At 44.7% G+C, this 15,964-nt stretch overlaps 1 protein-coding gene across 4 annotated transcripts in view; it reads right to left on the minus strand.

Annotated features, from left to right (window-relative positions):
- Nucleotides 1-448: 448 nt before the first annotated feature.
- XRCC5 (X-ray repair cross complementing 5) overlaps nucleotides 449-15,964 on the minus strand; it is a 328,969-nt gene continuing 313,453 nt past the window's right edge. For all 4 annotated transcript variants that reach the window (XM_063933960.1, XM_063933961.1, XM_063933962.1 and 1 more), the window contains 5 exons: nucleotides 10,551-10,660; nucleotides 9,955-10,051; nucleotides 9,552-9,619; nucleotides 2,434-2,505; nucleotides 449-2,353 (listed from right to left, as the gene is read on the minus strand). In XM_063933960.1, the coding sequence (XP_063790030.1) occupies nucleotides 2,339-2,353; nucleotides 2,434-2,505; nucleotides 9,552-9,619; nucleotides 9,955-10,051; nucleotides 10,551-10,660 (362 nt within the window). In that variant the 3' untranslated portion in view covers nucleotides 449-2,338. The remainder of the gene's footprint in view (nucleotides 2,354-2,433; nucleotides 2,506-9,551; nucleotides 9,620-9,954; nucleotides 10,052-10,550; nucleotides 10,661-15,964) is intronic.

Genomic DNA, 15,964 nt, shown 5'->3' on the forward strand with positions numbered 1-15,964 from the left:
TCTAACTGAGGTCTGGAGGAGGGTCATAGAGGGAGGAGCCAGTGCACACCAGGTAGTCCTAAAGCTTTCTTTAGTTGTGCCCAGTCTCCTGCGGAGCCGCTATTCCCCATGGTCCTTACGGAGTTCCCAGCATCCACTAGGACGTCAGAGAAAATTTAGTTTTCATGGGAACAGTTGTACTTTTCAGTTTAGTTTCGGTTGTAAAATTGCTCCATTTTACCTATAGTGTATTGACAAACGGATACAGGAGCTTGGGTTGTACTATGCTGGAAGAATATGTTGCTACGATTTGAGATCTGGCCCCGTGGATATGAAAAGCAATTGGAATTGAATGCACTGACTTTTAGAGACACTAACAATTTTCAATTGTTGGGTTAAAAAAAATGTTTCCAGGTAACATAGTAATGGTTGAACAGTGATTTAAAGACTTTAGATATAGGCAAGTAAATGGAGTATCACAAAAGGTTTATTGGGCAAGAATGCAATATATTCAATATGCGGCCTGCTTTGAATTAATGACACATCTGGCATAAAATTAAATAATTTGGATGCCCTCAAATCCACATATTACTGGCTCATGCGTGAATGAAGCTTTACTGTTACTGCCTAGCTCAGCAACAGCTTGAGAAGTATCAATAAACCAGGGTACACTAATGACACAATATATGTGAAAGGGATTTATTTAGCAAATTGATAATATTCAGAAACAACACCCTGGCACAATTTACTGTTGTTTTCCTAACTTAATGAATCCTTCCAGGCATTGCTATTAACCAAACAGTGCTGCCAATTCGGCCACTACAAATGAATGAAATCAACAATGAAGGACCATTATACTTAAAATGGAAGTTGCTTTCTACAAAAGTAGTCACAATGAAAGATTTATATGCAATGTTTGATAACACAGGATAATAGTTCACTAATTAACATCATTATGCTGGGTACCATACATAACTGATTTGACTCCAATACTTCAAAGAGGACTTCTGAATATCTGTCAGTCCTGAGCAATAAATGTAACCATGGAGAAATCCTGCTAACTGGAAGAACAATGAGTGCTACAAATGTTGGCAAGACGTACCAGATTCTCACAACATGCTGCAGCAGCAGCAGACTATTTCATGTACCAGGAGTAATTCCAGCCCCTTAAGGTAAGCAATATAATTTCAATGAAGATAGACGATTATCACCTTCCATATATATGTATATTCACTAAAGACACAAGTTTAAAGGCACTGCTTGAATTTGGGCAAAATAAGTCCAACATGTTTATCAAAGAATGCAGACGGATTTTGGTGGAGAGCTGTATTAGTTAATAAAATGCACATACATTCAACAATGAGTATTGTGACTATAGATTATAGATGAATATAGATTACTTAGGGAAGATACCAAAGAAAGGGGAACATTAATGTCATGACGTGATTTATAAAACATTGGCATCCATATATCTGGATAAAAGGCTTCCTACAGTGTGTGCAGACTGAAATATGGAAGAAACTGATGATGGTTCTCGTACAGTCTGCAGATAACATGGACAGAGGAGCAGTAAAGCTACACAAGTAGACATCTATAGTGCAAAGTACAGTGGCTGAAAGTGCTCATGTTCTTAGCACATTCTATGTGCCTTATTCTAACAATTAAGAATTCACTGTACTTAAGTTAATTGCATAACATAGCCTTGTTTGCTAATACAAAGATCTGCTCCTGTACGACGGCAAGGTTTTTATTTTTATACTTAAATGAATGGAAATGCCGAAACAGTAATATAGGCAATTGCCCAGGATCCACAGTGCATAGAATATGTAAATCACTTAACTCAGGCTTTTTGCGTTGAACTGGCCATTGCTCCACTCTCCCTAACCCCATTCTCTATGCATGTACCCCCAGAGCATTGGTGGCTTTTCTCGCTCTACCCACAGATATTGTGGCTAATCGTGATCTACTAAGCAGAGTACGGCTGCCCCTGCCCACCTTACTTCAGCATCTACAGTATGAGTTGAATCCATTAGATATTGAGTGAGCAGTTATGTGGGGTAATCCTAGGTAAATGGATGAGCTTTTTCTCAAAAAAAACTTTTTATTTAGCACTTACTTTAGTTTAAAATAAACTAGCTACACTGTCAAAAGGTTCTTCAATGAACAATTTCTGCTAGTGCAATCATTTCAATAACATCTACAAACTGTGCACTACATTTTACAAAACCCAGAACAATATTCCATCATAAAAAATATTCCAGTAAAATGTAGGAAGATCAAGATGCAATGTAAACATTTTACATGTTGGTCCTTTGTCTTCCACTACTCGGTACAAGCTTCTGTGCCCATGTGACCACGGCTACATCATGTCCAGCTGGAAGGGAAATATACTGTCAGAAGAGTCACATTATGGAAGATCACAGAGATACCAGAATCATCTTCATGTATTCTTACCAGATCGTCCACATCTCCCTCCTCTTCCAACACGGTTGTGTCTTCTGCTTTCTTCTCAAGTAGGGCCAAGAACTGCAAGAAAAAGTGTAAGATGATGGGAGCATGCTTTGCGTCATATACAGATGTGTTCTCATATAATTTCCCTCAATACGCCATGCTGCAGGAGATGCCTGGGGTTAGTAAGCTGGAACCTCTCCTAACATTGGGCATATTTTTTTTCCGAAAATGCATCAAATTCGCATCACTATGCGAATAGTACACACAAGCAGCTTACGCTGGTTAAAATGATTTGCTATATGCCTATATTCTGTTTGTGACTGTGGCTGTATCTGCATACGAAATATATTACAGTGATTTCCAGGAAAACACTAACATAGCATTTTGTATGCAGATACAGCTGCAGTCACACAAAGAATACAGGCACGCTGCATATTATTTTAACCAGCATAAGCTGTTTGTGTGTCCTATTCGCATAGTAATGCAACTTATAAGCATTTAAAGGAAAAAGTTGCACATAAAGACGCTTGGCGCTACAGAGTCACGTCACGGCACGTTGTGACTAGAAGGGCTGTTTAATGTAACTACAGAAAGGATGTATGAGGACACATCTTATAGTCAAAGAAATAAGGAAAAATAGGATTTTAATTACCTACCGGTAAATCCTTTTCTCGTAGTCCGTAGAGGATGCTGGGGTCCAATTTAGTACCATGTAGTATAGACGGGTACTTTGGGAGCCACTGGCACTTTAAGAGTTTAATAGTGTGGGCTGGCTCCTCCCTCTATGCCCCTCCTACCAGACTCAATCTAGAAACTGTGCCCGAGGAGACTGACATATTTAGAGAGTAGGAAATACACAGATAGTGGTGACATTCACACCAGCTCACACATAACAAAAAGGAAAGCCAAGCTAACCAACTTGGAACGATTCAGCAACGGCTGAACCAACAAACTTAACCAAGTAACAAGGCAGGAATACGAAGCACTGTGCGGGCACCCAGCATCCTCTACAGACTAAGAGAAAAGGATTTACCGGTAGGTAATTAAAATCCTATTTTCTCTTACGTCCTAGAGGATGCTGGGGTCCAATTTAGTACCATGGGGATGTACCAAAGCTCCCAGTACGGGAGGGAGAGTGCTGAGGTTCCTGCAGAACTGAATGACCAAACTTAAGGTCCTCAGAGGCCAAAGTATCAAACTTGTAGAACTTAGCAAACGTGTACGACCCAGACCAAGTAGCCATTCGGCAAAGCTGAATAGTCAAGAAACCCCGGGCAGCCGCCCAGGAAGAACCCACTTTACGGGTAGAGAGGGCCTGAACAGATCTTAGACATGCCAAACCTTCCGTAGTATAAGCACACTGGATCCAGCGAGAAATTGTCTGCTTAGAAGCAGGACACCCAATCTTGTTGGGATCATAAAGGACAAATAGCGCGTCCAACTTCCTTTGACGAGCAGTCCTCTTCACATATATCGTCAAAGCCTGGACGACATCCAAGGACTTTGAGGTAATCGAGGTGTCAGTAGCCACTGGCACCACAATGGGTTGGTTGATATGAAAAGCCGACACAACCTTTGGAAGAAATTGCTGACGCGTTCTGAGTTCAGCTCTATCTTCATGGAAAAACAAATAGGGGCTCTTGTGCGACAAGCTCCTTAATTCAGACACGTCTTGCAGATGCCAATGCCAACAGTGTAACTGCCTTCCAAGTAAGAAACTTTACGTCCACCTCCTGTAAAGGTTCGAACCAATTCGATTGTAGGAACTGCAGCACCATATTAAGATCCCAAGGTGCCATAGGAGGCACAAAAGGTGGTTGGATTTGCAGAACTCCTTTCAAGAACGTCTGAGCCTCAGGGAGAGCAGCCAATTGTTTCTGGAAGAAAATGGACAAGGCCGAAATCTGGACCTTGATGGAGCCCAAGCGTAGGCCCACATCCACACCAGCTTGCAGAACCACACCAGCTTGCAGAAAGAGGAGAAAACGTCCCAGTTGAAACTCCACCGTAGGAAACGTCCTGGAATCACACCAAGACACATCATTTTTCCAAATTCGATGGTAATGCTTAGACGTTACCCCCTTCCTAGCTTGGATCAGAGTAGGAATGACCTTGTTCGGAATGCCCTTCCGAGCAAAGACCTAGCGTTCAACCGCCATGCCGTCAAACGTAGCCGCTCTTGATAGGCGAATGGCCCCTGTAGTAGAAGGTCCTCGCGGATAGGAAGAGGCCTCGGATCCTCCAGCAGTAATGCCAGAAGATCCGCGTACCAAGCCCTTCTTGGCCAGTCCGGAGCGATGAGGATCGCCGGAACACTTGTTCTTTTTAGTAGTTTGAGAATCCCTGAGATGAGTGGAAGTGGAGGGAACACATACACTGACTGGAACACCCACGGAGTTACGAGGGCGTCCACCACCACTGCTTGTGGGTCTCGTGACCTGGAACAGTACCTCCGAAGCTTCTTGTTGAGGCGAGAGGCCATCAAGTCTATCTGAGGTACACCCCATCGGCTTGTTACCTCTGCGAATACCTGGATGGAGAGTGTCTGCTGAGGAAGTCCGCTTCCGGAATGAAGATTGCCGCCAGCGCCAGCGCGTTCCTTTCTGCCCAAAGGAGTATTCTTGTTACCTCTGACATCACAGCTCTGCTCTTCGTTCCGCCCTGCCTGTTTATGTAGGACACCGCTGTGACGTTGTCCGACTGAACCTGAATGGCTCGATCTTGTAGAAAATGCGCCGAAGGCCGTTGTATATGGCCCTTAGTTCCAGAATGTTTATTGGAAGGATAGATTCCTGACCTGACCACTTTCCTTGGAAGTTTACCCCCTGGGTGGACTGCTGTCCCAACCTCTGAGACTTGCATCCGTGGTTAGAAGAATCCAATTCTGATTCCCGAACCTGCGGCCCTCGAGTAGGTGAGAAGTTTGCAGCCACCAGAGGAGCGAAATTCTGGCTTTCGGCGACAGGAGTATCCGCTGGTGCATGTGAAGATGTGATCCCGACCACTTGTCCAGGAGATCCAGCTAGAAGAACCTTGCATGGAATCTTCCATACTGTAGAGCCTCGTAGGAGGCTACCATCTTTCCCAGAAGGCGAATGCACTGATGAACCGATACCCGGGCTGGTGTCAAAATATCCCGGACTATTGATTGGATCACCAATGCTTTCTCCAGTGGTAGAAACACCCTCTGCACTTCCGTGCCGAGTATCATCCCTAGGAAGGACAGACTCCTTGTCGGTTCCAAATGTGACTTTGGAAGGTTCAGGATCCACCCATGATCCCGGAGCAGTTGAATTGAGAGTGCAATACTCTGCAACAGCTTCTCTTTGGAAGATTCCTCTATCAGCAGATCGTCCAGATATGGAATTATGTTCACACCCTGTTTTCTTCGGAGGAGCATCATCTCCGCCATGACCTTGGGTAACACCCTCGGTACTGTGGAGAGGCCAAATGGCAATGTCTGGAACTGATAGTGATAGTCCTGTAGTGCAAACCGTAGATAAGCCTGGTGAGGCGGCCAGATCGGAATGTGAAAGTATGCATCCTTGATATCCAGGACCACTAGAAATTCCCCCTCCTCCAGACCTGAGATAACTGCTCTCAGTACAGTACAGAATTTCTGTATTGATGGGACCGTATGAATATGTACTAGTTGGACATATTCATAATATTTTTTTGACCACTCCTCGGTCCCATCAATACAGAAATTCTGTACTGGTCAGGGGAAATGGGGGTATGACAATCCAGTGTCTACAACCTTTCCAATTACTCTTTGAAATAAAGAGACCAGAACATTGTAACATTTTTCAATTCTTTATTTTCTCATGGATCATTTAGATGGGTAATTATGGTTTAAATATTATCAATAAAAGTTAAGTTTTAAATATTCCTTAATATATATTATAGGAACTTTCTTCCTTGTACAAGAGTGCGCCCACACAAGAGCCTTCTTTTTCTCCCATTGTCAGTCTGTGTACTTTCTGGCTCTGGGCGCACCACCAACTAGGACAGCATATAATAAGAGAAAATTGTGTACATTTTCTCTTTCCCATTACTAAGGGTAATTAATTGTACAATTTTGGTTTTTCTCCTATATACATTATTGTATTCCTTTGACCTGTGCCCGATCGCCCTGTGTCTTGCCATAAGTCCTCTAGTAATGTGCCTGACCAATTTACTATGGCTTTAGAAATCCACGCACAAGCAATAGTGGGCTTTAAAGCCACGCCTGTAGCAGTGTATAGTGATTTGAGGGTAGTCTCAATCTTACGGTCAGCTGGCTCCTTTAAGGCGGTTGAACCAGGGACAGGTAAAACCACCTTTTTAGACAACCTAGATACAGAAGCGTCTACTATAGGTGGGGTTTCCCACTCCTTTCTATCCTTTTCAGGGAAACGGAAAGCAATGAGAATTCTTTTAGGGATCTGGAATTTTTTCCCTGGGTTTTCCCAGGATTTTTCAAACAAGGAGTTTAACTCCTTAGAAGCAGGGAAGGTAAGCGATGATTTCTTATTTACTGTAAAATAAGATTCCTCTTCCTGCTCAGGTACCTTCTCAGAGATATACAAAACATCCCTAATGGCTTCAATCATCAGTTGCACCCCTTTAGTAAGGGATGCATCTCCCCCCTGCATATCCCCATCACCGTCCCCTGTATCAGAGTCGGTATCAGTGTCAGCTTGCATTATATGGGCAAGTGTACGTTTTTATGGGTATGTAGGTGGAGGTTTAGACAAAGTAGTGGGAGCTGAATACTTCAAACCCTCTACAGATTTTCTCAAAAACTGCCATCTCTTTCTCAGTATGTGACATCCTAATTACAATCTGGGATATCATTCCCCTTAAAGAATCCACCCATTGGGGTTCGGATTCAGACGGCTGAGACAGTATATTGCAGTCCTGAGTACATGGAATAGACTCCTCAGGAGAAGATAAACACTCTGCAGCACAGGACACAGAGTCCTTAGACATTGTAATGTGGATATACACTTACACACACAGGAAAATGTCAGACACAGTTTCCCCCAGAGCACCTTCATAGAGTCGCAGAGCATAATGGAGCCAGCCACACAGCGCCCCTGTAGGCAGTTATCATGACAAAAGCCCGGCGCTGACTAACTAACCATAATAAGTTAATTAGTACTACTATCACACTGCCCCCCCGTCTAGAACACCCTGTACCGCAGAGTTATAGCTGGAGTTATGTGGAGGGCAGTGCTCCCTGTCAGCGTCTCTTTCCTATGATCAGCAGGGAGAAAATGGCGCTGGTGAGTGCTGGATCCGCTCTGAGAGGAAGCCCCGCCCCCTGTAATGGCGTGCGGCTTCCCGCACTAATTGTTTATACTGGCCTGAGGTTTCCTTGTGCTAACAGCGGGATTAGACCCTGTTAGCTGCATAACCAGTGTAGGGTGTATCCGCGCTGGCTCAGGACGCCCCTCAAAGCGCCTACACAGTGTGTTGCTGAGCCTTCCCGCAGTGCAGCCTGTCAGAGCTGCTCTCCCACCCTTGTGCCGCCATATCCGCCAGCGACCCGCTACTCGGGACACCGGCGCTGTACTTACCACTCTTCTTTCTTCTGGCTGTGTTAGGGGGTGGAGGCCGTGCTGCGGGAGTGAGCGGTCGCCTCATGGGCTTGCGATCAGCACCCTCAGGAGCTCAGTGTCTTGTCAGCGGAGTAGAGAACCATTAACTCTTCAGGAAGTTGGTTCCTACTCTGCCCCTGAGGCCCACGAAGCAGGGAGGCTGTTGCCAGCAGCCTTCCTGTACCTAACTAACTCTAGAAAACAACAAAACTAAAAAAACGCCTAGGAGCTCCCCTAGCTGTGACCGGCTCCTACGGGCAAAGTTTCTAAACTGAGTCTGGTAGGAGGGGCATAGAGGGAGGAGCTAGCCCACACTATGAAACTCTTAAAGTGGCAGTGGCTCCCAAAGGACCCATCTATACCCCATGGTACTAAATTGGACCCCAGCATCCTCTAGGATGTAAGCGAAATACAGATATGTATCTTATCAAATTGCATCCACTCTGTACAGTCCACACATATCCTCACATGTCTTCTCATTCTTCACTTTACCTTCCTCTCAAACCCGGTTCATCATTGCTGTATGACCATATCATACAGCCCTCCAAGAACCTTTGCAATCTGGCGAACAACTATGCAATAGATAGCACCTTTCCTTGTGTACACATGACTATTTCCCTATAGATTGTAAGCTTGCGAGCAGGGCCTCCCTACCTCTATGACTGTTTGTTATCACCCAGTTTGTTATTGTTATTTGAAATTGTAAAGCGCAACGGAATTTGCTGCGCTATATAAGAAACTGTTAATAAATAATAATAAATATGTCCTAATACATCTTTGCTATAGTTACACCAAAGAGACCCTCTTGGCACACCAGTTTACAAGAGAATCTTCTAGTGTCTGGCATCTTGTTTTGGCGAAAATGCATCTTAGTTGCAACACAATGCAACTAGGACGCACCAGGAGACTGTGCTGATTAATTTCATTTGATATAGGACACTTGTAAATCTGTGTGCGACAGAGTCTCTGAATCTCTATACCTACATGTAGCAGCCGCAGCTTTATTCCAATACAAGTTCTGTTCCGTATACAGACTCAGTCATATACTATATTCAAGTGTCCTATATCAAATTAATCACGGTCTCCTCGTGCATCCTAGTCGCATTGTGTTGAGACTAAGATGTTAGCAGAGTTGCACAGGACCTGGTGGATCACTCACGCCGGGCATCTCGCACTGCATGGCATATTGAGGTTAAACGTATAAGGATGCATCTGTACAACGGGTTAAACTAACCAGGAAACATCAGGACTCTCTGCCAACCCTTATTTGCAAAAATTTTTTCCAACCTGACCTGTTCTGATGAGTACAGTTTCTACGGGTGTCATGGATGGAGCTCTTACCTGTCCATGATTGACAGATGTCAGGTGCTGGGGTACAAACTGCACCTGATATCTGTATAGTTTATAGTGGGAGGTGGTTCAAATCTGTATATTACAGCTATTATCTGATTATGGAAGTGAATTATGGAAAAACCCATCTCCTCAAGCAGATTATCACTGACCATAACCCCTCCTTCATTACTTAGGAGTTGCTCGTACCTGATTGGCCTGGTCAGGAGTCACTGGGCTATCTTTTGATTCCTTGCATGTTATCAGAGAAATTTGATCTGGAAAACAAACAGAGAATGAGAGGCACCAGCTGGAGATGACCTGGGACAGAGAGGATGCATGTCAGTAGGAGACGGACAAAAAAATCTACATGCTGTATAATAGGGAAAGTAGAAGCGCTGTAGAAAATCTAGCCATTGCTGAGCTGGGAGAAGGACTGAGCCCCATATAAAAGCAGAGTTTAATGCACAAGGGGGCAAGAGTGAAAGGGAAACTTATGTAGTTTTAATTATCTACTTCTGATATTTATCCCAGGGCCTCGTTTTCCAAAAAAGCACCTTGACATTCAGTGAGAGTAAAACATAAAACCAAACAGCAGAAACTCTTAATTTACCTTGGACAACAATTTCCCAGAATTCCTTGAGTGTGGTGGCTGCAACCTTCTCTTTCAGCAAATGGAGAAAATCATTGAAGAGCTCGACATGGGCCAACTTCAGGTACAATAAGAAGACACTTGTTAAATGATCCGATATTATAAGAAGAAGAGAAAGTATGAAATAGGGGATGCAGTCAATTTGCCAGCAATCAAAATCCCGGCGTTCAGGAATACGATGCCAAAATCCCAACAGCCGACAATGCCGCCAGCCGGAAATCACGTTACACCAGAACTATTCCCACTCGTGGGAATAATCCATATGTGGTTCTAATCGAGTTTTATTCCATTTGTATAATACCGCAGCCTGGACAATAACAGCGCTTTACACAGTATGCTCAATGGGAAATTGAAGAATTCGGCAAAGTATATTGATACTTCAGAAAATATAAAATAATGTCAAGGCACACCAACAGCAGCAGCTAGTTTATATTATATTTATTGATAAGTCTAGTTGTATATCTGAATTGTGCGTTAGAACAAGCACTATTTGGTCACAGACACGAACAAGTGACGCCACACTGATTGGAAGCCGATGGGACAGGTATAATACGTACCTTTATGGCCTCCTCCCGGAAACATTTTATGCAGCTCATACTCTTCATGTAATACTGGGACTGTTTGGTGTCCAGAAACTCAAAGATACGTTTTATCAGCTGACTGGTGACTGAAAGATGAAGCAAAACATAATGAAGAGGAGAAACAACGTTCAGAGAAGACTACAACCTGCAATTATATGGTGAAGAAACTGGAAGGTCACAAAAGTGATTCCTGTGACAAAGATCAGACAGGAAGTCAAAGCTTTGGGGCACTATGATGAATTCTTAAAGCAAACAAAACTTAGTTACAGCAAAGATTTGTTATATTCTACACAAAGAATGTAAGTGATTAGTGTTACTTGTCCCCCATAAACCACTTCACCCCTCTCAGCTCATGTTACTAACATAATAAAATACAAGATATATTATATGAGCCATGGAAAACACTGCTGTATATTCATTTAATTAGCAGCAGTAACTAACTAAAACACTTATACTTTTAACACTCCGCTTCCCAAGTCACAGATTAACTGCATTGCTTTAAATTTGTCACTGTTAAAAGTTGCAGTCTCTTAAATGAAAGCTATAAAAACATTACTTAGCCATCCTCTTTTCCCTGTTTTATTAGTGCAGCATGCGTCTTCCCATTGGAGTGTTAAATTAAAACCTCAGGCGCCGATGTAGTGTCAGATTGTAACAGCAGTGCTGGATTTCTGTGCTGTACATGGAAAATACTCTGGGCAAGCTCAGAGCACCACCTCATACCCGTCTTATAACACAGAGGTTAAATGACTGAAGAGCTCCCACCAAGATACATAGCCAGGTTCATAGATGAGGATGTTAGTCAAGAAAATGGTTATGAAATAAGATCATGCTTCCAAAATATGGGGAAATATTGTACTGTATGCAAATTAATTTTTGGAATGGGTTTAAGTGGATCCCAAGCTGCTTATTGATCAAAAAAAACAACAGTTGACCAAATATGTACACCAGTACCAAACAATGTGGAAAATATTATTATTATTAATACAGGTTGAGTATCCCTTATCCAAAATGCTTGGGACCAGAAGTATTTTGGATATCGGATTTTTCCGTATTTTGGAATAATCACATACCATAATGAGATATCATGGCGATGGGATCTAAGTCTAAGCACAGAATGCATTTATGTTCCATATACACCTTATACACACAGCATGAAGGAAATTTTAGCCAATATTTTTAATAACTTTGTGCATTGAACAAAGTGTGTCTACATTCACACAATTCATTTATGTTTCATATACACCTTATACACACAGCCTAAAGGTCATTTAATACAATACTTTTAATAACTTAGTGTATTAAACAAAGTTTGCGTACATTGAGCAATCAGAAAACAAAAGGTTTCACTATCTCATTCTCACTCCAAAAATTCCGTATATTTCGGAATATTTGGATATGGGATACTCAACCCGTAATAATAATCATCATCATCATCATCATCCATGCCTTTGTATTCTAAAATAAATATTAAAGTGTCCCATAGATAGACACAGTATATATGAATACTCAAGGTGAATTTATTTTTGGATCCATTTTCAGGAGTTTTACCACAAAAGCAGGAACCACACAATTAGCATGGAAAGCAGAAACAGTACATTAGACTGAACCTATCCTAGCACCAGTGCCGTTTCTTGCGGCAGGCAAGCCGTGCAACCGCACGGGGCTCTCGCCGCGGCACTTCTAGTGCTCTTTGCTTTCCCCCTCCTCCTGAGTACCCAGCTCGGGGGGCGGAGTTTCGTGGAATGACGCGGTTGCCTCGTGACGTCACAACGCAATTGCGTCATTCCACAAAACTCCGCCCCCCGAGCTGGGTACTCGGGAAGAGGGAGGAGGGGGAGCCAAGCTACAGGAAGGGCCGGCGCGACGATGACGAGGGAGAGGCGGGCCGAAGAGCGGGAAGAACAGCTTCAAACGTAAGTTTCTCTCTCTCTCACCCCTCTCCCCCCACTCCCATGTCACCTGTCTAATGTATAAAATGGGGACTCTTGCCTGCCGCAAAGTGTAAAATAGGGACTCTGGCTGCCTAATGTGTAAAATGGGTACACTCGCCTGCCGTCATGTGTAAAATTGGGACACTCGTCTGCCGTCATGTGTAAAATGGGGACACTCGTCTGCCCTCATATATAAAATGGGGACACTTGCCTGCCTAACGTGTAAAATGGGGACACTTGCCTGCCATCATGTGTAAAATGGGGACTCTTGCATGCGTAATGTGTAAAATGGGGACTCTTGCACGCGTAATGTGTAAAATGGGGACTCTTGCCTGCCGTAATGTGTAAAATGGGGATTTAATGTTTCAATGGCATTGCGGTGTATGGCATAATATAATTTTTTTATTTTTTTCCTGTGGTCGCCGTGATCTGTCGGTGCAAGGTCAATAACTGGGGTGTAAGGTAGTCTTTTCAGGTGAGGCCACGCACATTGTAACGAGACCACGCCCATTTTATCAAGACCACGCCCTCTTGCCGGGAGCGTGCGCTTACCTTTTTCTTTTTATATCTATATGGGGCAGTGATCGCGCTGATCCAAAAAAAAAAAAGTGGGTCCCGGGGACCCCTCACAAAATTGGGGTCCTACCGTTCTTTTTCTGGGTCCCATCGGAATGAAGGTTCTTATTAATCTTAATCTCGTTTGGACACTACAAAAGTGTTGCAAGGTGGGGGGATGGGGTGACAATGCTGCTGGGCTGTGTAGCATGCAGGACACATTGCACCAGAGCTATAACTAGACATTTTGGTGCCCTTAGGCAGAAAGTGAACTGGTGTTCCACCTGCCAGATCGCAAAGCATAGGCAGTGCGCGCCAAAGGCGCACTGCAAAATTGAAGGGGCGTGGCTTCATGCGGAAGGGGCGTGACCACATAATAGTGCCAATTCACATTACACCACACAGTAGTGCCGCTTATACACATTGCACCAGGTAGAACCGCCTATGCACACTGCGCCAGGTAGAGCACGTTATACATATTGCACCAGATAGAGCACGTTATACATATTGCACCAGGTACAGCACGTTCTACACTTTGCTCCAGGTACAGCACGTTATACACTTTGCTCCAGGTACAGCTCGCTATACACTTTGCTCCAGGTAGAGCACATTATACACATTGCGCCAGGTAGAACACGTTATACACATTGCACCAGGTAGAGCACTTTATACACACTTACACCAGGTAGAGCACTTTATACACATTGCGCCAGTTAGAGCGCATTATTATACACAATGCACCCGGTAGAGCACGTTGTACACAATGTGCCCGGTAGTGCACGTTATATACATTGCACCAGGTAGAGCACGTTATATACATTGCACCAGGTAAAGCACATATAAACATTGCACCAGGTAGAACACTTAGACACATTGCACCAGGTAAAGCAAATATAAACACTGCACAAGGTAGAGCACATTATACACAATGCGCCAGGTAGAGCGCATTATACACAATGCGCCAGGTAGAGCACGTTATACACATTGCGCCAGGTAGAGCACGTTATACACAATGCGCCCGGTAGTGCACGTTATATACATTGCGCCAGGTAGAGCACATATAAACATTGCGCCAGGTAGAGCACGTTCTACACAATGCGCCAGGCAGAGCACATTCTACACATTGCGCCAGGCAGAGCACATTCTACACATTGCGCCAGGCAGAGCACTTTCTACACATTGCGCCAGGCAGAGCACTTTCTACACATTGCGCCAGGCAGAGCACGTTATACACATTGCGCCGGGTAGAGCACGTTACACACATTGCGCCGGGTAGAGCACGTTACACACATTGCGCCAGGCAGAGCACATTACACACAATGCGCCAGGTAGAGCACGTTACACACATTGCACCAGGCAGAGCACGTTATACAAAATGCGCCAGGTAGAGCACGTTACACACATTGCACCAAGTGACCACTTAGGCACATTGTAGCCACCATCTCGGACCCCCAGTTGTCGTCCCCAGACACAGTGATCACGGGTGTCAGTGGAGGGGTTGTCAGATGGGTGTGTGTATAATGGACACTGTGAACACGTTGTGGGGAGTGCATATGATGGGCACTGTGTGGTTGGTTGGGTGCATGTGATGGCACTGTGTGGCTATGGAGGGTGTATGGAGGGTGTGGGTTTATGGGGGTGGGGTAACTATGCTGGCCAATGTGTGCATTTGTGTTGGTGTATGCTGAGCACTGCCCTCACCCCCAGTGTTTGAATCGTTAGCTGTTGCCATCCCAATAGCCCATATGTTTATTACTAACATGAATCCTCCATGCCAGGGGCTGCTTGAAATTCTTCTCTTTAGCTCCTCACTGCTGTGGGCGGGATGTAGTAACCTCTTCAGCAGCATTAACTGGCTTTCTCTGCGGCCACCAGTCTCCTCCCCGTCCCAGCGCTGCTACTCGCTTCTACCCCTCACCGCCGTGGCCACTCAGGACTCAGCATTGCGGATGCCGCGCCGGCCCTTGGAATTCACCGGCGCATGCCCCTGCATCCTGAGTGGCCGCGGCGATGAGGGGGGAGAAGTGAATAGCAGCGCTGGGACGGGGAGGAGACAGTTGGCTGCAGAGAGAGCCTGTTAACGCTGTAGTTCGGGCCGCCTTCTGAGTACGGGTGCCGCAGCTGCATACAGCAGTGAAAGGCACCAACAGCTACTCCTCCCCGTCTACTAGTCCTCTCGGAAGCCCGGCTATTGGAAGGGTTTGAGAGGGAGACCTCCGTGTATACATGTGATTGGCCACTGGACCTAAAAGGCACCACAGGATTGGCCGCTGGACCCAGAGACATCAATGAAGCCACAAGATTGGCAGCGGGACCCGGCGGAGAGATCAAAGGAGCTACAGGACTACCTACAACGGAGCGCGTCCCCAGGGACGCACTCATTTTGTAAAAGCGAGTCCCCGATCCTCATTATGGGGTAAAATACGCGCTATAGCGCGTTTTTGCGATCACTGTGAGGGGAGAGGGGCATTTGTTTTTATGTCAATGCGGGAGGGGGGTTGGGCATTTTTTAATCTCGCACTGGGAGCCAAATTGGCTAGAAGCAGCCCTGCCCTAGCACCTTGCAAAGGGTCTGTAGTTTTTGAGGGTGTGGACTGTCCAATCAGCTATCTCATACACTACACCCTGTAATAAAACTAAGACGCATAAAACTAGGATCAAATATTGGGCAAAGTGGGAGCAGCAATTAAAACTGTACACAGTATGTCACCCAACACGCATATACATAACATTACACATGAGGAAGACAGATTGTTGAAACCAGTTAGTGGTGAGAACAGTGGACATCCGCCGGGTCTTTCACTTTACGAGTTATCGAGGAAGGCCGAGAGGATCACTCAGCTGAGCGTGAAACCTTGAAGTGAATTGTAGCTGTAAATTGGGTGCGCCCACTTGTTTTTT

The sequence above is a fragment of the Pseudophryne corroboree genome, chromosome 7 (genome assembly GCF_028390025.1).
Source record: "Pseudophryne corroboree isolate aPseCor3 chromosome 7, aPseCor3.hap2, whole genome shotgun sequence".
NCBI classification, from domain to species: domain Eukaryota; kingdom Metazoa; phylum Chordata; class Amphibia; order Anura; family Myobatrachidae; genus Pseudophryne; species Pseudophryne corroboree.